At 52.7% G+C, this 23,582-nt stretch overlaps 12 protein-coding genes across 12 annotated transcripts in view; 5 read left to right on the top strand and 7 right to left on the bottom strand.

The window, feature by feature from the left end:
- The window catches only part of P152DRAFT_508673 (kinesin light chain 1), a gene marked incomplete at both ends in the record, with an annotated part of 3,474 nt that extends 3,020 nt beyond the window's left edge, over positions 1-454 (top strand). The window contains one exon of the mRNA XM_033682591.1: positions 305-454. Within this exon, the coding sequence (XP_033531974.1) occupies positions 305-454 (150 nt within the window). The remainder of the gene's footprint in view (positions 1-304) is intronic.
- A 985-nt stretch (positions 455-1,439) lies between these two features.
- P152DRAFT_401320 (carbohydrate kinase) lies at positions 1,440-2,261 on the top strand (the record flags this gene model as incomplete). The annotated part of the gene is made up of 2 exons (XM_033676604.1): positions 1,440-1,601; positions 1,689-2,261. 2 exons carry the CDS (start codon positions 1,440-1,442, stop codon positions 2,259-2,261), a joined length of 735 nt encoding a protein of 244 aa, XP_033531973.1.
- A 553-nt stretch (positions 2,262-2,814) lies between these two features.
- P152DRAFT_439849 (uncharacterized protein) lies at positions 2,815-5,383 on the top strand (the record flags this gene model as incomplete). The annotated part of the gene is made up of 4 exons (XM_033677655.1): positions 2,815-2,895; positions 3,027-3,157; positions 3,275-4,109; positions 4,170-5,383. The coding sequence occupies 4 exons, from the start codon at positions 2,815-2,817 to the stop codon at positions 4,908-4,910; spliced, it is 1,788 nt and encodes a 595-aa protein (XP_033531972.1). The 3' UTR covers positions 4,911-5,383.
- A 91-nt stretch (positions 5,384-5,474) lies between these two features.
- P152DRAFT_401447 (Cu,Zn superoxide dismutase-like protein) lies at positions 5,475-6,632 on the bottom strand (the record flags this gene model as incomplete). Its single annotated transcript, XM_033676613.1, has 3 exons — positions 5,475-5,844; positions 5,895-6,075; positions 6,419-6,632. The coding sequence occupies 3 exons, from the start codon at positions 6,630-6,632 to the stop codon at positions 5,475-5,477; spliced, it is 765 nt and encodes a 254-aa protein (XP_033531971.1).
- Positions 6,633-9,268: 2,636 nt separating this feature from the next.
- Positions 9,269-11,019, bottom strand: P152DRAFT_460445 (glyoxylate reductase). The gene is made up of 5 exons (XM_033679911.1): positions 10,749-11,019; positions 10,339-10,556; positions 9,873-10,282; positions 9,579-9,818; positions 9,269-9,524 (listed from the first exon to the last, which is right to left on the bottom strand). Exons 1-5 carry the CDS (start codon positions 10,787-10,789, stop codon positions 9,423-9,425), a joined length of 1,011 nt encoding a protein of 336 aa, XP_033531970.1. The 5' UTR covers positions 10,790-11,019; the 3' UTR covers positions 9,269-9,422.
- Positions 11,020-11,837: 818 nt separating this feature from the next.
- On the bottom strand, positions 11,838-12,973 carry P152DRAFT_95348 (uncharacterized protein). The gene is made up of 2 exons (XM_033683377.1): positions 12,453-12,973; positions 11,838-12,395 (listed from the first exon to the last, which is right to left on the bottom strand). The coding sequence occupies exons 1-2, from the start codon at positions 12,723-12,725 to the stop codon at positions 12,036-12,038; spliced, it is 633 nt and encodes a 210-aa protein (XP_033531969.1). The 5' UTR covers positions 12,726-12,973; the 3' UTR covers positions 11,838-12,035.
- On the bottom strand, positions 12,974-13,999 carry P152DRAFT_95401 (uncharacterized protein). Its single transcript, XM_033683378.1, has 3 exons — positions 13,907-13,999; positions 13,360-13,834; positions 12,974-13,303 (listed from the first exon to the last, which is right to left on the bottom strand). The coding sequence occupies exons 2-3, from the start codon at positions 13,761-13,763 to the stop codon at positions 13,222-13,224; spliced, it is 486 nt and encodes a 161-aa protein (XP_033531968.1). The 5' UTR covers positions 13,764-13,834; positions 13,907-13,999; the 3' UTR covers positions 12,974-13,221.
- On the bottom strand, positions 13,891-14,721 carry P152DRAFT_95346 (uncharacterized protein). The gene has a single exon (XM_033683376.1). It carries the CDS (start codon positions 14,483-14,485, stop codon positions 14,018-14,020), a length of 468 nt encoding a protein of 155 aa, XP_033531967.1. The 5' UTR covers positions 14,486-14,721; the 3' UTR covers positions 13,891-14,017.
- A 237-nt stretch (positions 14,722-14,958) lies between these two features.
- Positions 14,959-15,527, bottom strand: P152DRAFT_475564 (putative 60S ribosomal protein L26-1; the record flags this gene model as incomplete). Its single annotated transcript, XM_033681430.1, has 3 exons — positions 14,959-15,234; positions 15,338-15,450; positions 15,506-15,527. 3 exons carry the CDS (start codon positions 15,525-15,527, stop codon positions 14,959-14,961), a joined length of 411 nt encoding a protein of 136 aa, XP_033531966.1.
- A 512-nt stretch (positions 15,528-16,039) lies between these two features.
- Positions 16,040-19,669, top strand: P152DRAFT_475563 (uncharacterized protein; the record flags this gene model as incomplete). Its single annotated transcript, XM_033681429.1, has 2 exons — positions 16,040-19,265; positions 19,341-19,669. 2 exons carry the CDS (start codon positions 16,040-16,042, stop codon positions 19,667-19,669), a joined length of 3,555 nt encoding a protein of 1,184 aa, XP_033531965.1.
- An 82-nt stretch (positions 19,670-19,751) lies between these two features.
- P152DRAFT_460439 (zinc finger-containing protein) lies at positions 19,752-21,371 on the bottom strand. Its single transcript, XM_033679910.1, has 5 exons — positions 21,258-21,371; positions 21,185-21,202; positions 20,825-21,071; positions 20,475-20,772; positions 19,752-20,424 (listed from the first exon to the last, which is right to left on the bottom strand). The coding sequence occupies exons 1-5, from the start codon at positions 21,312-21,314 to the stop codon at positions 19,995-19,997; spliced, it is 1,050 nt and encodes a 349-aa protein (XP_033531964.1). The 5' UTR covers positions 21,315-21,371; the 3' UTR covers positions 19,752-19,994.
- Positions 21,372-22,395: 1,024 nt separating this feature from the next.
- On the top strand, positions 22,396-23,582 carry P152DRAFT_475561 (pectin lyase-like protein; the record flags this gene model as incomplete). Its single annotated transcript, XM_033681428.1, has 4 exons — positions 22,396-22,829; positions 22,884-22,938; positions 22,984-23,118; positions 23,187-23,582. The coding sequence occupies 4 exons, from the start codon at positions 22,396-22,398 to the stop codon at positions 23,580-23,582; spliced, it is 1,020 nt and encodes a 339-aa protein (XP_033531963.1).

Here is a 23,582-nt window from a genome sequence, read left to right as displayed (position 1 = left end):
GGCCTCCTCTACAAAGACCAAGGGAAACTGAAGGAGGCAGAAGAGATGTACATGCGAGCGCTGGAAGGATACGAGGAGGCACTCAACTCTGAGACCCTTCCGAGATACCGACCAGCCCTCAACACTATATGGACTCTCGCCGATCTCTTGGCAGCCAAAGGCGAGGTACAAAAGGCTAAAACGATGTACTCATGTGCTCTTGCTGGCTTTCAGGTTCTTCTCGGGCCATCCTGTGATCAATGTCAGCGGCTTAAGGATCGACTATTATCCCTTGATCTTTCGAAAGGTACTCTCTAATGATCAGGCTGGAATGATATCGACTAACTTTTTGACAGAAGAGGCCGCAGACGACATGGGCGGGACAGAGGAAGCGGCCGAGATGGTAGATGAGAAGGATGCAAAGAGAGGACGTCGGTCAGTTGTGAGAAGATTTATGCGCAAACTCGTAAGATGAAGGCAGTTAACGGTGATTCGACAAGGGATACCCCATTTAGCAATTGATGCCTATACTTTTTTGCTTCTCGATGGGATTGTCATGCGATGTTCATGATCAAGAGGGCAGTAATGTTGCAAAGATTTAGAGGCTGAAACGATACCGTGGCGTACCGATCATTAAGAATCGATACGTATACTAGCTTACGCCAGCGCCAAGTCCTACAAAGAGGCTGTAGAGTTCCTGGAGTTGCAAAAACACCGGAAGCCAATTTCTCACCCCACAGCTCCCGCTGTATCTTGATGACTGTTGACTGATGAGTATCTTCATGCAAGTGTTTCCCCGGCATCCGTAGCGTCGGTGTTCCCCCACGTTTTTCTCCACGTCGTGCCAGGGGCCCTACTGTAATTCGCCAACTCTAATTAGCGTCTTCAGCAGTTCTGGTTGCTTTCTAGCCAGGACCTCTGACCAATCTTGATCGTCATCCTGTCAACTGCTCCCCAGTCACCACCGCTAACAACCGCTTCTTGAACCGATGAATGTCAACCGTCCTTTGTGACATCAGTGCCAGAGCCCATCTGACCCTGAACAATTCTTCCACCAATTCCGATCCCCCGCTCCACTTTCTGTATGTAAGAATTATGCACCTTGCATCCCTCGCTACCCCGCGATCCGCAAGGCTATCGAATCGGAGGGGTTTGCATCTGTCTGCTGCACCCAGTTGGTCGAATTGACTTGTTACCCTTCGGATTCAGCATCCTTTGAAGACGGACTGCGTTGTCCTCGTGCTCAATCGCTTCTAGCCGTTGTCCATTTCTCTCCAAAGTCCGATCTTTCTCAGTTCGAGTTTGTTCTTCCTTTGTTTCCTCATCGCTTCGTCATTCGCCGTTTCCGTCTCGAGCCCTGATTTGATCTCTATTCCAATATGGCACCCGGCCTTCTGTACGATGATTCTCCTTCTCAGTATGATCCTCTACCATCGAGGATGGCTCGTTCATTCCAAGTCATGTATCCCGTTGCCGATCCGCCGCTCAATTCATCAACAGAACAGCCTCAACCTCTTTCCGGGCATATATGGATCGTCACTGGCCCAGCAGGCTGTGGAAAGAGCACGATTGCCGAATACCTAGCGGATGAACTTCGCGTGCCATATATAGAAGGCGATGAAGTAGGTTGAGAGAATAGGCAAGGCTTCGTTCATACGCTGAAGCCACAGCCACTGTAAACTCAAGACGGACCACTCACAATAATATAGTTCCACCCCGAAGCCAACATTAAGAAAATGGCTGCAGGTATTCCTCTGACGGACTCCGACCGCTGGGGCTGGCTATCCACTCTTCGAAATGAGGGCTTGTCGCAATTGCAACGGCAGTCCAACCCAACTCTTCCCCGACAGAGCAGCAGAAGTGCCATTCCAGACCCACGAAGTCGAGAACCTGAGCACGCCGTCGTGATGACCTGCAGCGCCTTGAAACGCACATACCGGGACATTCTCCGCGGCGCACTGGACGTCAGGCCCAGCGACGACGCCTCTCGTCCATCCGTCCCTCCATTCTCCCGGACCAATTCCAACCCTCCCGACCAACCCAATGTCCACGTCCACTTCATCTACCTTCGAGCCCCTGAAGATGTCCTGTTAGCGAGAGTCGGCTCACGGAAGGGCCATTACATGAAGAAGAGCATGGTGCGCAGCCAGTTCGCGTCGCTGGAGGAACCGAAGGCGGAGGAAGAGCCGGATGTAGCGGTGTTGGATGTCGGGGAGGGACATGATCCGACCGACGTTAAGAGTGCGGCGGTCGAGGTTGTCCGGAGTGCTTTGACTAGTTAACGGTCTTCATATCGGCGCACAATGGTGGAATTCATGGCGTAAGGTATGACTGAGGTCAACTGGTCTTGGTCTTGGAAAACCGGCAGAAATGGTATCCGGGTTCGGCGTTTTGAGGATTACAAACAAGTTACCATGCAGGTTCTCGCGGCTCTATGGCTCGGAGGATTTGTTACTATAGCTACAGGTAATGATTCGACGTAGATACAAGAATGTTTATATAATAATCGACATATCTCTCAATAGTACTACTGGAGATGTCGAGGATTGTAGTAACAAAATTCCTGAACCAGTAAAGGGAAGATGATACATGGAGGCCCTTGGACTCCGACTCTCTGAGGCGAATGCGGGGATGGTTTGGCATGTGATTTATACTCAACGACCCATATCTCGACCACCGACAGACTTAATACCTGTAACTTAAGCCCATCATGCCATGTTGACGCTAAAACGTCCCCAATGGCAACAATCCGTTAATTTTACCCCCTCGGCATCCTCTCCGAATGGCGAGCCATGCAGCCCTTCACGCTCTGCATGCGCCTCAGGTGGATTGACCATGTCCCGCCTCCTGAACCCGTTCGGGTTCCTGAAGTCCGTCGTCAACATCGTCCTTGAAGTCTGCGTCTTCTGGCAGCTGGTATGTCATCTCGAACCCTCTTCTCTCCCCTCCAGGCCATCGCCCCCGAGGCGCTGGCGAAGCGCGTGGAGTCCCTGGCATCGCGTTCCGTGAGTGCGAGGTTGGCTGATGTGGTTTCGGCGCCGGTACAGCGACTCTACGCTTGGTGGTTCGAGAAAGCGCCGCAAGATGCGTTGCTGGAGAATTTAGGCGAGGCAAGACTGTTTGAAGAATGGGAAGCAGCGGCTTTCCAGTTGGACGAGGTGCTTGGGTATGATTTGTGGTATGTTCACCAGCGCTTTGTCCGAAAACCGTCCACTCCACTTCCGATATCCAGCTCGACCACACGACCGTAAGAGTCGGGTTACACAATAGGACACTTCGTTGACTGTCCAAACAGGCGTCAAAACCCCGCCTCCAAATCCTACGACTTCCGCCTCATCTACTCCCGCCTCCAAGCCATCATCTCCGCCCGCGAAGACGACGATATCCTCACCCTCGTCTCCCTCCTGCGCTCCGGCCTCGTCCGCAATCTCGGCAACATCACCACCCCCCGCCTGTTCTCCCGCGCCTATGCCGGCACCAAGCTCCTCATCGAAGACTATATCACCCAGGTCGCCTTGGCCGTCGACTACGTGACCTCGTACCCGACGTCCGCGAGCCTGGCGAACGGGCTGACGCTCCAGGCGAAGTTGGACGTCCTACACGATACCCGGCAGGCGTTTGGGCGGTCGGCGCTGGTGTTGCAAGGCGGCTCGATCTTTGGGCTCTGTCATTTGGGAGTGGTGAAGGCCTTGCATTTACGGGGTCTGCTACCCCGGATTATTGCGGGGACGGCCACGGGTGCTTTGATGGCCGCGTTGGTGGGCGTACATACTGAAGATGAGTTGCTGGCATTCCTTAGTGGGGATGGGATTGATTTGAGCGCCTTTGCACAAGGGGAAGGGGCGCAGGAGCAGCGGGATGGAAATGGGGTGGACGGCAACAGGGAAGAGGGAAGTGTGGGGGTAAGGGGGTGGGTAGATTTAAAGACGTTGAAGACGAGGGTTAAGCGGTTTTTGAAGGAGGGACACTTCTTGGATGTTGGGGTGCTGGAGCAGTGCGTGAGAGCCAATGTCGGCGACCTGACGTTCGAAGAAGCGTACTCCAGGACGAAACGGGTGTTGAATATCACCGTGAGCGCTGAGGGAGGCGGCGTGCCAAACGTTCTTAACTACCTCACGGCCCCTAATGTGGTAAGTCTACCAGTGCTCACTTTCACCTAGATTTGAATTTCTAGTCCTAACGCATCATAGCTCATCTGGTCTGCCGCCCTCGCCTCCAACACCACCACCTCCTCCCTCTTCCGACCTGTCACACTCCTCTGCAAGTCCGAGTCCGGCGAAATCCATCCCTGGTCGACCGCCGAGCACGCCACCTTCCACCCCTGGACGCATACCGCCTACTCCGAGCGCGAGTCCCCCCTCGCCCGCATCGCCGAGCTGTTCAACGTCAATCACTTCATCGTCTCCCAAGCGCGGCCGTACATCGTCCCGTTCCTCCGGTCGGAGCTACACCATCCACCCCCGCCGCGCCGCCACGCGTTCCGGTTCCTCACGCGGCTAATTCCCCTGCCGCCCATGATGATCCCGCGGTTGGTGGTCATGGAATTGCACCATCGCCTGCATCAGCTGGACAACCTGTCGTTGCTGCCTCCGTCCATCCGCCGGTTCCTGCTCGACGAAAACGTCCCGGGCGCGTCGTTGACCCTGGTGCCGGAAATCAGTGCGCGGGACTTCCTCCGCTTGGTGGAGAATCCGTCGCGAGAAGCGGTGGAACATTGGATCTTGCGGGGGGAGCGGTCGGTGTGGCCGGCCGTGGGGGCGTTGAAAGTGCGCTGCGCGGTTGAGGTGGAGCTGGACCGCGGGTATCAGTTGGTGAGGAGGCGGAAGCCGTTCGATAAGAACGGGGGGAGTGCGGTGGAGAGGGTGGTGAAGGAGACGAATCAAGGGGGGAAGAGGAAGGAGAGGGCGATGAGTTTGGGGGAGCATGGATAATGTGTACACGATAGGTTGTTTGCCACGAGGTTATGATATCATGGAAATATGCCGTTCGAGGAACCATAAATTGGTGGCTAACATCAACATACGCCCCATCCCCCCAACTATCATCTTACGAGATCACATAGACTGAACTCAGTGATACCATCCGCTCGGACTGGTGCCGAAGTAACGTGGATGTTCCCAACTTTTAGAGGGGCAGAAGAGGCCAACCGAGTCTAGACGGTGATTTGATCGATCGATTCAAAGTCTAAAGTATAATCATTGCCTTAATGACTTCAATTATTGCTCTCACGGCTAAGGAGAGGAAACTAAATTGACTAGGGGTAGAAATGGGTCCCTAGAGCCGCAGTATAGACGGACGCATCACCGAATCACCGAACGAGCGGAAGAATACGCGACCTAACGATATATTTCCCGGGTCTCCGATCAGCCGCCTGATCGGATTTTGGAGCTCACAGCTCAAAGCTATAGAAACAGGGGTATTAGAAAGCATAAAGAGACATTGTCCATGAGATCGATGTGACTGTAGCAAGATTCCGGTCTCTCCCCAGCAGCATCTTAAAGGAAGAAAGTTAACGCAGCCATGAGGGCTGAACCCACCACCCAAACCCCATCATTGACCGCGTTCGGTACCGCGGCACCGGTGAAGACCGGCGGCGAAGAGGTCCGCGAGGGCAGCGAGGAGGTCCGGGGCGGCGTAGAAGAGTTCACGACCGGAGGCGGCGTGTAAATGGGAATGGAGGTGTCGGGCGGAGCGGTGCTGTTCGGCTTTGGCCCACTGGGACCCGGCGCGACGTCGCACGCGTCGGAGAGGGGTTTCCAATTGGTGCACGCCAGGCGCGACTTGTCGGCCAAGTGGATGACCACTGATCGGTTGCCGAAGAAGGCTCCGATTCCGGGTTTGAGGGAGGCGTACTTGTCGATGAATCTGGAGGATTAGTGGATGTACGCGGGTTGGGAGAGTGAGAGGGCGCTTACGAGGCCGAATAAGATTCGCCGGACAGAGCACCGTGCTTGCCGGACAGATCGCCAACCTCGCACGTCTCGGGCTTGGTCTTATCGCACGGAGTGTCTGCGCCGCGGATATAGGGGTCAAGATGAGCTAGCGTCGCGTTGCAACCACCGTCCGCAGGGACGGGAGCCGCGTGAAGATGGAAGCCTGGAGTGATTGTCAGTCCGGGAACTTTTGTCGTGTTGTTTGCAAAGCATGCGAAATGAAAACTGCGACCTCGACTAGAACAATGTCCACAAATCGAATGCTACCAGGAAGCAGGAGCATTTCCAATGGGGCCGGTACCGGCTTCGAGCGAGCTTAAGCCCCCCAAACATTGGTGTATAACAGTGCGGAAATTGAGTGAGTCCTGACTTCATCCCCGCAAATGGACGGGGATGCAGAAAGTCCCGCAATATTGAAAGTAACGTAGGGCCTCAAAGAATCTGCGGAGGCCCTCAAATGCGCGAGTCGGTGCGAAAATGAATCGAGGAAACAGCGGATGACTGACCGAACGGGCCCGAATCAGCGGGCAGGCCAGAGACGGACACGGAGAAGTGCACGCCTTCGCCATCGGGTCCCGAGGACGCGACGATGGAGCCGCTGACCTTGGATGAGCCTTTCGGGGAGAAGCTCGCTACGTAGACGGCGCCGAGCGGGTTGTCGGTGGTCTCGGCGGCGTCCCCAAGTTTTCCGGTAGTTTGGCCGAAGGCCACGGCGGCCATGGCTGAGGCGACGGTGAGCTTGGAGAAAATCATGGTGGATGGTAGCTAGTCGTGAAGGAGTTGTATTGGCTGTGGTTTCCAGAAGTATTTGATTCGGGGGCAAGTCAACGGCTGCTCGAGATGCAAACGACCTCACTCCACAATCTATTCACCGTCGATTAGACAAGCCCGATTAATGAAGGAGGATGAGAATAGCGTAGTCGTCAATCTCAGCAAGCGGTGTACCTAAACGATGTAGGGTTATTCCACGGAAAGAGCTAATAAAATCCTTGACCGTCACAAATATGCCTCTCGTTAACCACCAAATACACAGTTTCTGGTGCAATTGGCTTTCAAGAGGAATGTGTTGTGGCAACGAAACCTTTCTGCGAGGAAAGGATGACGACGAGCTGGGATTGCGACTGCGAAGAAGAATCCACAGGAAACGAGAGGCTGGAGGTACACAAGGTGACTTGAAGTACAGAATGTGAGGTCGAAGGCTAAGGCGTAGGAAAATCCGGGACGATCATGACGGGAACAAACCGATATAAACGACGGGAGATGTGTTTCTCAGGCCCCCCGGCCCCTTGCAGATGTCCTCATCCGAAGTCCAAGCTCTTTCATTTTAGAACTCACTCAACTCAGAAACAACCTTATGCCATCCTGGGTTGTGACTGGCAGCGTGCATGGAACAGGATGACGGGACCAGTAACAATTAAAGGAATGAATCAAGACGAACGAATGGAACGCCCTGGTAGCCGGCTGGAGGGAGGATACACCCTGAAAGGCTGTTTCGCAGCCACACTGTGGATTAGATGGAACCGAACAAAACATCTTCTGCCCCGTTGAACAAGCTTTACCAAGCCTTTTTGAGGTTTCAGTGTGATTAGGTATGGAGATTGCCAATGGGGGCTGTTTGGACTCTTTTGACTTTTGAGCGAGATAATACCTGTCCAATGTCCATCCTCTGAGCTCTGAACGCTGACGGGATACGGAGTACGGCTGTGCCACCATCTGTCGTTTGGGAGTTGGGACTGTGCCGCATTACTGGTTGAAAATTGAAACGTCCTCCTGCGATGAAAGAGAACACTACAAGGCTAAACTCTAAGCAAGGAGATTCCGAAATGAGAGTGTCGATCCTCCACTCCAAGTCGATAGCTTCCCCAGCTATCAGCTCAGCCCACAGGTTCATGCTACTGTGCTCCTCGTTAGTCGTTGGCCGTTGCCATCCATTTCTTCCAATAGTTCCAAAGTACTAAACTCATCCAAGCAGTAAGCACATTGCAATCACATCGCATCACATTCCCATGGTGTCAAGGATCGGCCAAATCAAAGACATATTGGATTGCCATCGAATATTCCTGAGTCTTGTTGACTATCTTCGCTTGGCAGAACCGCTTCACGGCGCCAATCCACTGCTCCGCCAAGACGACATAACTTTCTCAATCTCCTCGGGAGGCTGAGCAGGTTCAACGGTCGGTGATGGTTTCCCAAATTCCCTATGGTCCTCGGAGGCTGGGATCACACAAATCATTCGTACAACAGCTTCGGGCTGTTGTGCTTGTGCTTCCGGTGCCAGTCAGCAGTAAGAGTGCAGATCTGCACGCTGGCAACAAGTGGTGACCGTGGCGTGTATTATGACACGGCGGTTGGACAACGACGGCTATTCGACAACAAACGTCGTTGTCCCAGTCTCCCAGCCCCCCAGCCTTCCAGCCTTGTCAAATATTTAGCAAGTCAATCGATCCCACATCTTCGGTTACCTTGGCCAGGGGTATTACAGAAACCCCCAATTTGTGTCTGTTCTCCTGTTCCTATCCCCTTACATTGACTTATTAATTTATTAGGGCTTAGGAGTCTCTAGGGCTCTCGCGAAGTGTAAATGTAATCCAGGTAGATTGGGAGGAGGGTGTTCATCTACATGGTATGGTTCGACATGTAATACACTATGCAGCGTATATCATGGAACCATAGCATTGAATCATAGAATCATCATTGAATTCGCAATTAATGAGGGGCTTAGATGTTCGACGTTGATTTCTCGCAGCCCTCCTTCGTTTCATCCCCTTGACAGTTGACCGCGGTTTCTCCCGCTCACGTGCGGACGCTAATGTTTGGCGCTGACAGCCACTGTCGGTTCAGTGGAGTGTTGATGATGCGAAAACGAGAACCGGAACCAGCCTTTCTTCTTCTGGAAGTGGGGCACTTGGCAGTTGGCACTAAAAATCCTCACGGCTCACACTTTAAGATATGGGTTCATAAATCATGGGTAAGTACATAGCAAATAGCAATAATATTCAATACTGGTCAGTTCGTAGATCGCTGGGATCTTGGAAGCAGGGGGCTAGGGGCTCGACGCCTGGAGCACCGACAATTGGTGCAAACTGCGAAATGTACGGAGTACGGGAACAATATCTGATCCAACCTCTCCTTTTCTCTTAATTCCCTCGTCCATTCGCTCCATCAAATACGGTCAACAACACCGTCTCGTTATTCATGGAGGCATGGCCCTGCCTTGACAGTGCCTGCGAATTCAGCTAGGTATCATCCATAGAAGAAATGACTCCTGGGCGAAGTATGACTGCGCTTAGCGAAGCAATTCAAAATGGACTGTAGCACGCGCTCGAGGTATCGATTTGATATCTCGGCTTTGTAGAGGAAGATTCTATCGTATTCTATCTCGATCCAATAAGCATATTGATTTTCACCCCTACGCCTTTCCCTGCTCAACCGGTCCTAGGAACGCTGTAAGAAAGTCAATGGATTTTGTTCTCTATTCCCGTCATTGTCATCTCGCGTCGGCTCTCTGAATTATGCCATCCCTTCCTGTTCAGGGACGATGCTGTTCAATTTCCCCTTCTCAATCGCAGCTTGGACGTTGCCGATGTTCCATTCCTCCATTGCAGTCTGGGTCTAGCAGTGGTGTTAGCATGGTACTTGCAGAATACTCTCCGAGGTCTTCCTTACTTCGACAGTCCAAGTTCCCATATGCGGCACAAGCATCACATTTGGATTGGCCACAAGACCCGGGTGGATTTTCGGCTCCTCTTCGTAGACATCTAATCCGCAGCTCCGTACCCGACCAGAATCGAGCGCACGCACTAGAGCGGCTTCATCGATCACTGCTCCTCGCGCGGTGTTCACGATGACCACTCCTTGCTTCATTTTGGCGAATTCGGCGTCAGAGATGATATGGCGGGTGTGTTTCTACGGGGAGGTTAGCACAGTTCGCTTCCTATTGCTCCTCGGGGGTACACTCACATTCAACGGCAAATTCAAGCTCAACACATCGCTCTTGGCCAGCAGCTCGTCAAAACTCACGTACTCAGCACCTCCACACAGCTCCGCGTCCAACTTCCGGCGATTGTGATAGATGACTTTCATCTCAAACGCTTCGGCTTTCTTCTTCAGGTTCCGTCCGATGCCACCCATGCCGAGGATTCCTAGCACCTTTCCTTGCGGATCTTGACCGAGGGGTGGAAGCGGGGAGCCCCTCCATTTGCCATCGCGAAGAGCAAGCATCGAGGTATTGAAACCACGCAGTGCCCCGATGATCAAGAACATGTTTACGTCGGCGGTGGCATCATTGACGGCGGTGGGGGTATTAGAGACCAATATTGGAGGGTCCCGCTCAGAGCAAGCGTGGACATCCACCTGATCGTATCCCGCCCCTTTTTTGTCGTTAGCTGTGGAATAGCTCTGCCCAATATATTCTAACGTCACTCACCATTGTGACTGAGGAACTTTAAGCTCTTCGGTAACACCGCAACCAGCTCCTGGTCGATCATCCCAGTGACCGCGACGCTGTCGAAGGTTCGATAGGCGGCCACGACACCATCGAATCGTCCGCTTTTGCACTCCTCGAGGAACTCGGCTCGGTTCGTCGAGTTCGGTTCCAGAACGTCCGCGATCGACGCGACCGATTTCTCCCAGACTGCGCCTGCGCTGTGCAATAGGAGAATATGAAGTCAGTTAGGTATCTCATTAAATCCGCACCTCACTGTAGAGGAAATATATCATTCCCTAAGGCGGTAGGTATCTTTCGATACCAATTATCTCCCATCCATTATTCGCTGGGTTGGGTGCTTGGTGTCCTAAGCAGACCAGAGATGGGATATCGTGAAATGCTCCACATACTGTTGGATTTCGCCCAAGAGCAACACTTTTGGTTTGGCCATATCTGCAGCTCTTACTACCACTTCAATCCACTAACCGCAATTATGGTGGTTCGCTTTGTCTGGTACCGAAGTGCAGTTGAAAACACCGTCTGACGCAAACTGCCTCACCTCGCCCGAGTCACTCCCACAGAGGACCTAGTTCACTTAAGCTAGCAAATGGTCACGATCAGCAACCGGGCGTGATTCGAGGTAGCAAAATTGGAAAAAGAAATGTGTAGGTTGCTGCAAATAATGCCGGATTCTTACCAGTTGCGAGCCCCACGTCACTGCGGCAGTTCCTCCATCTCAGGCTGATTGTGTCAAGTGGAGGGGCGATTTCGCAACTCCACTCCGACTTAGCAGGAACCGAACGGAGTTACTTACTTTGTTGCTGACCAGTTAGCCACGTTTTGATCCTGCACAGATGAATCGACACCGAATGCAGAAACCCGGCTATGCTGCAGAGCGCTAGATTTATGCAGCATACAAGCACCAGTGTTGTAAATATACTGACTCAACTGAGGGTCTACTCTAAGGTCTTTCGGGTGGATTGGGGACTTGCGCTTTCCCATATTTTGCCCAATTTCTTCTGAGAGATTCCGATTTTACCTCGACAAATTCTATCCTTACATGTCAACAAATCTCTTTATCATACCAGCCTGGTACAGCAGCTGCAGGACTCGAGTCGTGACTCGACCCGGAAAGGCGACATCGGGATCCGTCCTGGCCAGCAAGTAATGTGCAGCCGATGAAGAGTCGAGTGTTTCAACGCTAGTGGAGAGATATTCTCGTGCAGCATATGCAGCCAGGGTGTATTCTCTATCGCGGTCAACTGAACCAATATCCTTCGATGGAATTCGGTTGACCAGATCCCGGGACTTGGGTAAACTACGCAGAGCAGGAGACATCGATAGCGGTTGGCTACTTGGATGCAGGATGCAGAGATATCATACTCTTTTCCCTACTTTAATGGCCAATTAGTGGAAGACGCGCGGTTCTGTGCTGCGGTTCTGTGCTGCGGTTCTGGACGATATACGGCTCAATTTACTCCACAGGTTGATCTTATCACTGGTATGATGCGTTAGGAACTGCCATCCTTTTGCTAATTATTACGTTGTTCCTGTAATCTGAGCATCTCCTCTGCCCATCCTTCCAATTCACCTTGTTTCCGGGCGAGTCGCTCCTTGCAGTGTACCACATGTGGGCTAATACCCTGGGATATAGAGTATATCCTCCACAAGTACATTTTTTCCGGCCCCGTGCTCTTCTATTCTCCAACCACTAGAGTCTTCTCCATCTTGATCCATTTACTGATCTGTATCATATCTATACACTCGGCGATAATGCATACACGTCGGATTGGGTGATCATTCGAGCGCCTCATGAATTCGTTAACAGTCTGGGTTCCCAATTTACGCAGCGCTTGCATATACACTGCATTACCGCGGTCGATCCGATATGTGCTCTCAAAGTTGGCAGGTGGAAGATACTGGCTAGGATCGTCGGGTCGCGATATGACAGTCGTGGCAGAACTTCCTCGCCCAAGGATGCTGTCCTTGCTGAATGTTATGCCGACTTGAAGAATCTGGACCGGTAAATCAGTTGCGACTGTGAGAGCTGTTTCTGGCTAAGCATGGCCGTCAGCCAGACATTTCGACAACATCAAAGTAAATGAAATTCTCACCCAGAACCACCCCACCCGCCCTGCGCTCATACTCTCTTCCATTCCTAGCTTAACATCTAGGATTTCTAATCGAGACCGGCAATTCGACAGTATATCGAAATGCTCCTTTCCCCAACTGTGCCTAAGTCCCGTATCCGAAGTTTTGATGCGCCGGGAGCTTTCTTTATGGACCTCTAGAACGTCTTTCTCAATGGCTTTCCAGATCACGGAGTCGTTGTTCCATATCACCATCTCTTCAAGCCGGCGGATTGAGAGAAAGAACTTCTTAACCATCTCAGGGCCTTGATCCCTGCTGCAATTTCCCCACGCCTGTGGCACGCAGTCAAAGCCGAGCCGTATCGATGTCAAGTTGGGAATTCGTCCGGTTAACCTTTGTAGGAGACGTGGTGGAGAGTACTCGTTGAGATCAAGACGCACTCCATTCAAACCTTGGACTAGGGCGTTGCAATAAGTTGGGTTGATTCGGTAATTAAGCGGTGGCAGCCTCAACTCTTCGAGGGGTAGTAATATGTCGGAGTTGCTTAAGGGGAGTTGTATCTGTTCGTATGAGCCTGTCCCAGGAGCGGGGATGCCTTGCTCGATATCAATTCGGAGCACTCGTAGTGATCTGCTACCAACAACAAGCTTTTTGAATGGTCCGAATTCAGAGAACACTTCTCTGTCTCCCGAGAGACGATCAGCAAGCAAATTCAACGATAGGGTGTGGAGGCTGGACGAGCCCAGTAGTTGCCGGTCAAGCTTTCGCCCTTTGCGTGCTCGATTCCTGACGCTAAGACGGGCTGCCCGCTGCCGGATGGTGCTTCTCCAGCATGCGCAGGACTGACACAGGAACCATCGATGATGTATACCAACTTCACCGTCGTCAGCATGCTCTTAGAATCGTTCGGTGAGATCGAAAGAACCATACCCAAAACAACGCAAATCTTTCAAGTTGCCAAGTATTTGCATGAGAACCTCAGGTTCCAAGTAGTCCGGAAGATCACCATCGAAAGGGCCTATATGGAGTTCCTGAACGATGGAGCATAGCGAGTCACTGAAGTTGGTCAAGCGCGTCGATACCGCTTGATCTACTAGATTGAGGCTCCCTCTGTCGCGCAGAAACACCTTTTTGAAAAACCTGGATTCCGAAGCTCTTCTATACTCTCCGGACACCAAACGGAAGTTATTGAAATTCTCAATTCCTTCTTTGTTAGACAGGTCGAATACTGGCTTCTCCCATCCTTTGGTGTACCTGCTGCAGTCAATTTCAAATAGCCAGTTAACCTTGCTGTCGGAAGGTAGTGTTGGACTGCAGCATTTGTCCAATATCATATGAAAAATATCATATGGGACTGTTATCACTTATCAGGCTTAAACCCGTCGCCATTGGGTTTTGATTTCTCCTAAAGAAATTAGAACGGTGTTGACTGAAATGAGGATAGTAGACGGAGAGAGCTGTCGTCGTTGAGTCACACTTTAAGAAATGGGATAATCATAGCCATCCTAGGCTCCTGGCCTTTTAATGTGACCACTCATAAGTTAGGAGGCCAGTGGGATATACTACACCCACTGAACCAGTCTGAAATTCAATGCTCTAAAATGTGAATCGCCTTACAGATGTAAGATGGCTGTGGCCGCAAATGATTATTCGACGGCATTGTTTCGAGGGTGTTTCGGCTTCTCCATTCCAATCGACGTGGGACGGATCGAATCGACTCGCACGTAAGGGAACTCCTGCTTGAAACAATGTTGTTCATAGTATGAGTTAATGTTGTAAGCGCAACGATCGAGGCAGACCGGCTGAACGCACATTTTGCGACAGTGTGGCTGCTGGATCTAAAGATGTTAACCAATCCAGCGGTGATCTTAAGGGTGATGGACTGGTTAATCCAATAGGTTGGGGAATGCGATTCCAGGGAGCTAACCGTGATGGGGAACAGCGCCACTCGCCAGAGGCTTTGGATTGACCTCAAACCAACTGTTCTGGCCGACCTCGATGACATACTGAATTTAAAGGCTAGCATAGCCGTGTGAAGACACTGTTCAGTTGCCATTGATCAGAGGAGCAACCCCATCCTGCTTCGATTCCAGATCATGTTGCTCATCGTCAAACCTCAAAGAAGCTGGACTCCAGAGTACAGAGAGGTCTGCCGTCGAGGGGGCGTGTGCAACCTTACCTTCGATCTACGCTAAGAGTATAACTGCGAGCAACCATGGAATGCCACATGGACGGAGGCGGTTGCCGAGTAGTAGATTATTCAGCGGGGAGGTCTGGACAAATTGCTAGGATAGCATTCTGGTGACCGCGTCCATTGGCAGTCTCATCACCTGGTCGAGATATTTGGACATCACACCAAGTTGTGAACGTGTCTATGAATTCGATTGAATGTTCGATTTTGAGCAACTCGATGCCGATGCTGCCATCATAAGATCGCAAGAACACGATCGGTCCATTCACAGGATTTGGTAATTGAACCAGTCACGCCGCTAATGCCCCGTAGGAAACCATATGCCCATTTTGAATCGCTCATGCCGACGCATCCTTCTTCCCCGTCTCACGGCCCTTTGCTGCCCTCTCGAGAATGGATTCCCGGTCCTTGTCCAGCTTCAAGGAGGTGATGGAGACCTTGGAAGCGGCAATTCCGATCGGGACCGACTGGCCATTCGACTTCTCTCGGACGACGGAAGCGATGTGGAGGACATATCGAAGACGGTAGACGGAGGTGACCTTGCCGGTGCGGCCCTTGTTGGCGCCTCGGGTGATGATGACTTCGTCGTCTTTTCGGACGGGCATGGATCGCACCTGGCAAAAGCATTGTTAGTTTCAAGTGTCACCGCTTGGTAGCGCGTGCCCAGAATAGCGAGTTGGGCAGCAAGAAAAGGCGGAAGCGGTTCAGTGATCGTACGTTGTATTTATCCCTCAATTCCTTGGAAAGAGGAGCGCTCATGATCACTCGTCGAACGCTGGACGGAGCGCTGAAATGCGCCTTGCGCGACTTCCTCCGCGAGGAGGCGATCCCTGATGTAAAGAATTAGCTGACGATGGTCGGCATTGTCTAGAGAAAGCTACGAACCTGAGGTGAGTTGTTTCGTCATGGCGATGGTGTTGGTCGGAGTCGCCTTACAAAGTGATGATCGTGAGGATACAAAAATGTAGTGTGGAAGTGGAAGTGCGTGCCAAGACGCTTAGTAACCGACGTTGTGAAGCGGATTTTCCCAGAGCCGATGGGTGGTCCGTGCGCAATCTACGCTCGAGACATTCTGAGTTTCTGACATTGAGACAAAAAGGCCACCGGACATAAAACTCTCCAATCACGTGGCTTGTCCTGTCGATCACGTGCATTGGCCTGTCGCGTTCCTGTCGTGATTTGATATCTGCCACCATCAGAAGTCACAGCACAGTAGTGAACTCCAATTCTTCGCGTCGTGTCACCGCTGGTTGCCATTTCTTCAACGCTTTGGTCGATTGCACCGCTAATGTCATATTTCATGTTCCCTTGCGCATTGCATTCACCATGATCGCATCTAGTAGGCTTCGAAATGACCAACATACTAGCAACTAGTCGCGAACGGAAGGTGCGACGGTGGAGCGTCGAGTACTTTTTGTCATGTCACAATATCCGAATTACTTCGGCCATAACACGCACCAAACGGGCCAAGCGGTATACAATACCTACCAACAATCGCAAGGACATTCGTATCCAACCTCGACCGCCTCCTCGCAATACCAGCACACTGCGACGGCTAGCGGTAACTCATATGGTTCGAACCCTTGGTATAGGGCAGATGGAAACCACACCGCGTACGGAACCTCAGTGGGCGCGCCGAGAATCAGTAATTCAGACCAGACCAGAACCACCAGCATCCGCACTTCTGGCCTCCCTCAATACAATTTGTCCTTGAACAACTCCGGCTACGCCACCAATATCTGCACAACTGATCCCTTGGGGAATACTACATCTTATGGAAGCAGTGCGAACACGACTCGTCAGCCCCAAATGCAGTATTCTACAACGCAAGACTATTCGGTTGCTCAAAATGCATACGCCGGTCAAGCACGACCGCCATCGGTTAACTCCGTCTCTTCGGGACGAGTAACAAGTCACCAACGCCAGTCGCCCTCTGTGCATGATCGACAACAACACGAGCAAAGTCAACACGCGATTTCGAACCTTCAGCAACCGCAACGAGTACAAGATCCAATCCAGAGGTCTACAAGTCCTGCCCAGTTACAAGCGTCAAGGAACCTTCAGAATGTCAGTCGCGGCTACGGTGACCAATGGCTGATTAGCAGGACGTTGCCCGCTGTCACTCAACCTGCATCAAGCATGCACCCCTCGTTGTTTGCTCCGGTTGAGCCACAAGCCATTACGGTGGACCCCACACAGGTCTACGACCCCCGGGCCGAACATCAGCGTCGACTCGAAGCGGCACGGTTACAGGCAGCCGAGGAGGAGGCGACGCGTGCTGCGCAAGAAGATGAAGAGAAGCGGTTAGCGCAAGAAGCCGAAGAGAAGAAACAGGCAGAGGGAGCGGAACGTGCACGTAAGGAAGCCGAGCGCAAAGCGGAAGAAGCATGGCGCATCAAGACCGCAGAGCCAAAGAAAAAGAAGACGCAGAAGAAGAAACCGGTGGAAGAGGACGACGCGGCACAGTTCATGGCGCTCGTGGCGCGGATGAAAGAGAAGAATCCGTCTCTGTTGGCCCAGATGTTATCAGAGACGAAGACGGATCTCTCTCCGGCCGCGTCATCCACCGCGCCTAAACAATCGTCGAAGCCGCTGGGTGGTTTCGGTGCGGCGAACCGTGCTAAACCTTTGCCAGCTCAGGCAAGGCCCACCCCTGCACCCGCCCTTCCCTGCCCGACGATCCCGACATCCACACCTATACCCGGCCAAAAGTCTACCAGACCTCCGGGGACGACAGTCTGGCCAATTGAAAAGAAGGGAAAGATCTCGGAGGCCGCGGCGCAGTACCTAAATGGCATCCCTACCAATGCCGGAAATCCCGTCACAAAGGAACTGGTACACGCAATGCTAGACGATAATCCATCTTATATCGGGTTGTGCGATCGACTGGAACGCATGGGGCTGCGCCTAGAAAGAGGCACCTTTGCTAGGACATTGCTCTCTGCAGCCCCGGATGTCAATGCTGCAGCCCCACAGAAGACAGCTGCTCCCCACGGCGTAGCTAGTCCTACTATTCCGCCGCCGATTCCGCTTCAACCGCACACGCAGGCGACACCGTGGCTTCCATCAGCTCAGGATATCAGCTCATTCCCGCATCCAGGGCAAGGTGGACCCGCTTATGGCGAACCAAGCCAGGGTGTTATTCAGAGTCCATACTTCGTCAACCGGCCGGAGCCAAGTCCTGGTATCGCAAGTAGCGTAGACTCCCCTGCCTCCTCGAAGCCGAGGACAAAGGTTACTACGCTACCCAAACCCATTCGGTTAGACGAGAAACACCCAGTCAAACCACCGGCAACCAAGGAAGAAGCTGCACGAAAACGCAACTTCTCCGAGATCGCGGATCTATCGATGATGAGCAGTGATGAAGACGACCTACCGCCGTTGAAGATGATGAAACTGGCCCCGTATACCGTTCAATACGCAACCCAGCCTCCATACCCACGTCCGAACCAAGGCCAAGTAGTGAATGGTGCTTCAAACATCGACCCTCAGATTCAGAGTCAAGCGGATCAAAATGGGCAGATGCATATGGTGATGAATGCGCCGACTCTGGCGTCCAACACGTATCGACCTCATATCAGTGACGATGTGAAGCTAGCGGATCCAATTCAGCGACAGGACGCTATTCGTCGGTCACACTATAATGTGAAGACCATTGCGCGGGATGTGCTTATTGCTACCGGCAAGTGGCCGGACCTACGAGCTCTCAACTATCACTTGGAACCCTTGCGGCAGAATATGCGACAAATCGACGGCAACTCCGATTTGAGTACGCTCCACTGGAACATTATTGACCCCGGGGAGCCGGATGATCTTCAACAAGATAATGCCGATTCGGTGATATCTGATGCAGATGACGAGGGCGAGGAAACCGTGAACATGAATGTCTTGGTTCCGCGTGAGCAGAGCGTCACAACTGTTGGTTCTGCAGAGTCAGCTCGGCCACATCACGTGGGCATCAAACCGCGGAGGGGACGACCTCCACCTGCAGGACGCAGACAAGCACCTGGATCTCACTTCGTCAATTATTCCGACAGCGCCAGGCCCAGTGCGCATTTGTCGCAACCGAATCCGAAACCGAAGCCTCAAGCCATCAATAATTCCCCCGGTCCAGCTGGCGGTATGGGCTACGCTGCATTTCGCTCCCACCAAGTTGATGCGGACGGCAACCCTGTCAAAAAGAAAGGTCGACCAGTTGGGTGGAGGAAGAGTATCCACTCCAAAGCCGTTCAAGGCCAACACCACTCCGGCCCGCCATCTCAAGCTGCAACAAACTCCGGTGCCGTACACAGTCCGCATCTTGCACGAATTGGCACGGGTGGGATTCTGATGGTTAACGCCCGTCTAGGTCAACATGAGTCCCCCGCAGCCGCAAAACGCCTGCGAAGCCCCGGGCGGCTGGAGTTTGCGTGCCGGTGGAAAGGATGCGGCGCCAGTCTCCATAACTTGGAGACGTTGAAAAAGCATGTCCTGAAGATGCATGGCAAGCCGGACGAGGCCAGCCGCAAATTCGCGTGCGCGTGGCAAGGCTGCGGGAAGTACCCCGAGCTTTCGACATTTCCGCTATTCTGGCAACATATCGACGACTCACACCTGATTCCACTGTCATGGACGCATGGCGACGGCCCTGTCAGCGGGGTCTCAGGTGAGTAAAATAGTGCGATCGATCGAGGAGCGAGCGGTTTCGACGGATAGATGCCTTACGATGACGAACACGTAGACTATGACACCGAGTTATCGGACGTATATCTGAGAGATTCTCGGGGGAGACAGGTCACTCCTCGCATTTCTCTTTCCGACAACTTTGGAGAAACACCGATTTCTCACCGCCCAGTACCGAGGCCTAGACCTCCCAGGAGGCCACCACTGCATGGTCCTGGGAAGAAGACGCCCGAGGAGAAGGCCTCGGAATCGGTGCAGGTGCTGGAACGGAAGAAGGAGCTGATCGGGCCGGGCATTGACAAAGGCGGCGCGACGCTCGCGAACGAGAAGCGGAGGGCGGGGTTTATTGATGATGCGGGGTTCGAGGAGGAGGTCGATTCAGATTGAAGGGCAGCCAAGCGACAGCATGCTTTATCACTAGCGAATAACTTCGGGGTTCCCCGGGGTTCTGAATACACTTTTCGGGAGCGAGGCACGAAGGGGTCAAATTAGGAAAGGGGGCTCTCGTGAGTAACACGGGTTGCTCTGCTCGATTTGAGACTTGTATCATACCTATGAACGCCACGTATATGGCTATCATCTCAAACCATGCCGCTGAAAATCGTTTACGATGTCAGAACTCAGAATGCCAGGGAATGGGCCACGGGGATCGGGCGGGAAAGCCTCAAAAACACCAAGACGTCTCCATCTAATCGTGATATCAAGTTGCCGCTCATGGTTCCGCCGCGCCCCCACCGTCGCCATCCGTACCCCCCGACCCACCTGGCGCACCACCCAGCCCGAGCCTCTCCTCCTCCTTCTTCTGCCGTAGCGCCTCCGTCTCCTTTCGCAGCGCCTCGAGATTCCACGCGCCCGGATCCTGCTCCTCATCGTCCTCGTCATCGCTCGCCTGCCAATCGCCCCGCTCGAAGAGCATGCGGCCGGTCGCGTCCTTCATCTTCTTCGCCTCCTCGACGGCCGCCTTCTTGTCCAGCCGGTCTTTCTTCCACTTCGCGAACGACTCAGGGGTCACCGGCGTCAGCGTGCCAGTGAGCTTGTGTCGTTCGGATTCTAGGAAGTCTTCGAGCGTGAGCGTGGCGAGGGGTGATTTATCCATCAAGGCTTTCTCTGCCAGCCGCTGTTCGCGGGTTTTGAGGACGAATCTGCAAGGGGTTGTCAGCGGCCATTTCGAGAGGGGAACCCATCAACTTACCCAGGTGGCAAACTGTGTCTGTACATGCACTTGTCCCCGCCGTTCGGGCACACCCAGAACCAGCCGTACTTCTGGTTCTCGACGGCCTCGATGAAGTGCTTACACACTTTGTCTGTTGTCGTCTGAGGATTGCCATGCTTCGATGAGATGACGCTCCGTAGCTTCGCCTCATCCCAATTTGTCATGTCATCCTTTTTCGTCTCCTCTTCTGCTTCCTCCTCCTCCCGTGTGGTATAGAGTGACCGCTTCTCCGTCTTCCGCTCGATAGCAAGGTCGTGCGAGAATTTGCATCGCTTCCCTATGCCGTTGTCAGTGATTTTCCTCCTCATGTGCAAGTGCTGGCCACATACCCTTCTCGCACACTCCCTTCTTGTGGAACTGGCACAAGACGGTTTTCGGGTCCACTCCAAACGGAACCTTCTGCGTCTGCACCGGCTTGAACAGTTCAGCGGCTTCCTTGCGCGCTTTCTCGGCGGCGAGCTTATCCTTCTCACGTTGTGCTTTCTCGGCCTCTTTTCGTTTCTGGTCCGGGGTCTTCGCACTAGATGATTGGGATTGGATTTGCTTGATGGCTTTCTGGGCGGCACCACCCTTTTTCTATTGGAGGCAATGTCCGGTCAGGATTGTCGCATGCAGAGACGTGGTGGGCGCGGCCTGAAGTGGCAATAAGGCCACGAAATGGGGGATGGGGGAGGGGCTTATCGACGCACATTTTTCATGCCAAAGGTCTGCCCACTGTATTAGCTCATGATCTTCTCTGAAAGTCTCAACTTTTGGCCGTACCTTGTCCACCGTGACCCTCTCGGACTTGGGCTTCAGATTCTGGTTCTTTGGAGGCATCTTGGCGGAACGGAGGGAGGATATGGGTTGTAGAAACGGATATAAAGTAGAGGATGCTAAATTGCAAGCAGATCTAGTGCGTATTCGCACTTGGAAGATGACCGATGAATTGGTATCAAAGGTTGAAAGTCGTCATTGGGGAGTAAACCGAATAATACCTGCAGCGGACTTGCGAATACATGTAGTGGGGTTTGAGTTTGGTGGGAGGTGGAGCCGTGGAGGTGAATAGGGATTAGTCAGCCAGATATCGTACATCACCACTTGACCACTATTTCCCATTCACGCCTTTCTCCCAATCACTGCATCTAATATCGATATCCTTATAGGACAATGAAGGTTCGCTCTACATTTTGGAGAGAATTGTAGTCATTAACTCGGGATCAAATCTTGATTGAGATGCGTTTTCTACATTCTTATCTCTCGATAGCCTTTCCCTTGGTAGGTCGTGTCCAGAGGTCCGGAGTCAAAGTCGATTCAGGCTTCTGTAGTGTTACCATAGTATTATCTCAATTCATTTTAGGTTTTTGCACCTGATATAGGGCCTTTCACTTATTCTTAAGAGTCGTCCATTCTATCTAAACTCCCGAGTTTGCGCAACGTCCGGTAGCGGCTGGATGGAGTTCGTTTTTCACTCTTGCGGTGGCGAATATGCTGATCAAGATATTTTCTATATTATACGCGAATCTGAGTCTTGTTATTCATCCGTTTGCGACTTTACTCAATCCACTTCGTTCTCAATGCAGCTGCCCGACCTGTCGCTGTTGTACCTAAATGGAGCCTTGAGCGAACCCGGACATCATCACGCATTTATGGTAATGACAGTTTGAATCTCGCGGCGCAATCTGATCATAATATATCTCAATAATGATATGACATGGATAGGGCATTATAGTGATAAAGCCAAATTACGAGATGAACGTGATGCACCTGGCGGGGTTGGAGGTGAGGTTCCCCAGAGTGCTAATATATCAGAGACATGCCACCAGGACGCCAGGATGCCCAGTAGCATTTTAGCATTTTAGCATTATTGAAATTGGATTTTGAGTTGAAGTCATCATCTGTTTCCCTAAGTGCTTTCAAGATGCGAGCCGTGGCCTCAGCCTTACTCAAGTTTGCTGCCTCGAGCATCCTTTTCTCTCACCTCTCCCTCGCAGGCCCGACCGACCCCGCGTACTGCGCCAAATGCGAAGAAAGCGCCCCGGGATTCGCGTCGCTCAACGGCGGCACCACCGGTGGCAAGGGCGGGCCCATCGTGACCGTGACGACACACGCTGACCTCAAGGCCTACGCCGGGCTGGACGGACCGTACGTGATCCGCGTGGACCGGACGCTGGTGTCCGAACCGTTTGGGTATGAGATCCCCATCAAGAGCCATAAGACCATCATCGGCGTGGGACGGGCGGGAAAGATTACCGGCGGGGGTTTGACTGTGAAGAATGAGAGGAACATTATCATTCGGAATCTGGAGATTTCGGGGACGTACAATCCGGCGGACTACGATGGGAAGCAGAACGAGTCAGTGTTTCTGGGACGTTAGGGATAGATCAGCGTGGCCTAACCTGGGCATAGCTTCGATGGCGTCCAGGTCGACGGCGGGACGAATATTTGGATCGACCATTGCAAAGTCAGTCCGTTGACCTAGCATCGTGATCGTTACTCATCCGCGCAGTTCACCCAAATGTGGGACGGCCTCCTCGATCTCCGCAAGGACACCAACTACGTGACCGTCTCCTTCACCCAGTTCTCCGAGCACAACAAAGCCTTCGGGATCGGCTGGACCGACAACGTCCTCTCGAAAATGACCGTACGTGATCCTTTCCTCCCCTCCGCTACCAAAAATGAATAAAACCCCGACTGACCATCGCACAACAGATCCACGACAACTTCTTCCACAGCACCAACCAGCGCAACCCCAGTGCCGATAACCTCCAGCACTGCCATATGTACAATAACTACTTCCGCAACCTGACCGCCTACGGCACCTACGCCCGCGGCGCCACCCAGCTCCTCGTTGAGGCCTCGTACTACGAGGACGTGAACGATCCGCTCCATGCGGACGCGACCGCGGCCATCCGGAGTAATCAGGTGCGGTTCAAGGATTGTCGCGGAAAGCGGGAGGTGAGCGCGCGGCCGGAGAAGGTGTTTAAGGCGAGTGATTTTTATAGTTATCAGTTAAAAAACCCGGATGATCTGCCGAGGACGGTGCCGGGTGCGGTGGGGCCGAGTCCGGAGATCGGAATATGGACGAGTGGGTGGAGAGATAGGTAG

Source organism: Eremomyces bilateralis (assembly GCF_010015585.1).
Source record: "Eremomyces bilateralis CBS 781.70 unplaced genomic scaffold P152scaffold_18, whole genome shotgun sequence".
NCBI classification, from domain to species: domain Eukaryota; kingdom Fungi; phylum Ascomycota; class Dothideomycetes; order Eremomycetales; family Eremomycetaceae; genus Eremomyces; species Eremomyces bilateralis.
The sequence above is the reverse complement of the archived record's forward strand: the minus strand, read 5'-3'. Positions and strand labels throughout refer to the sequence as shown.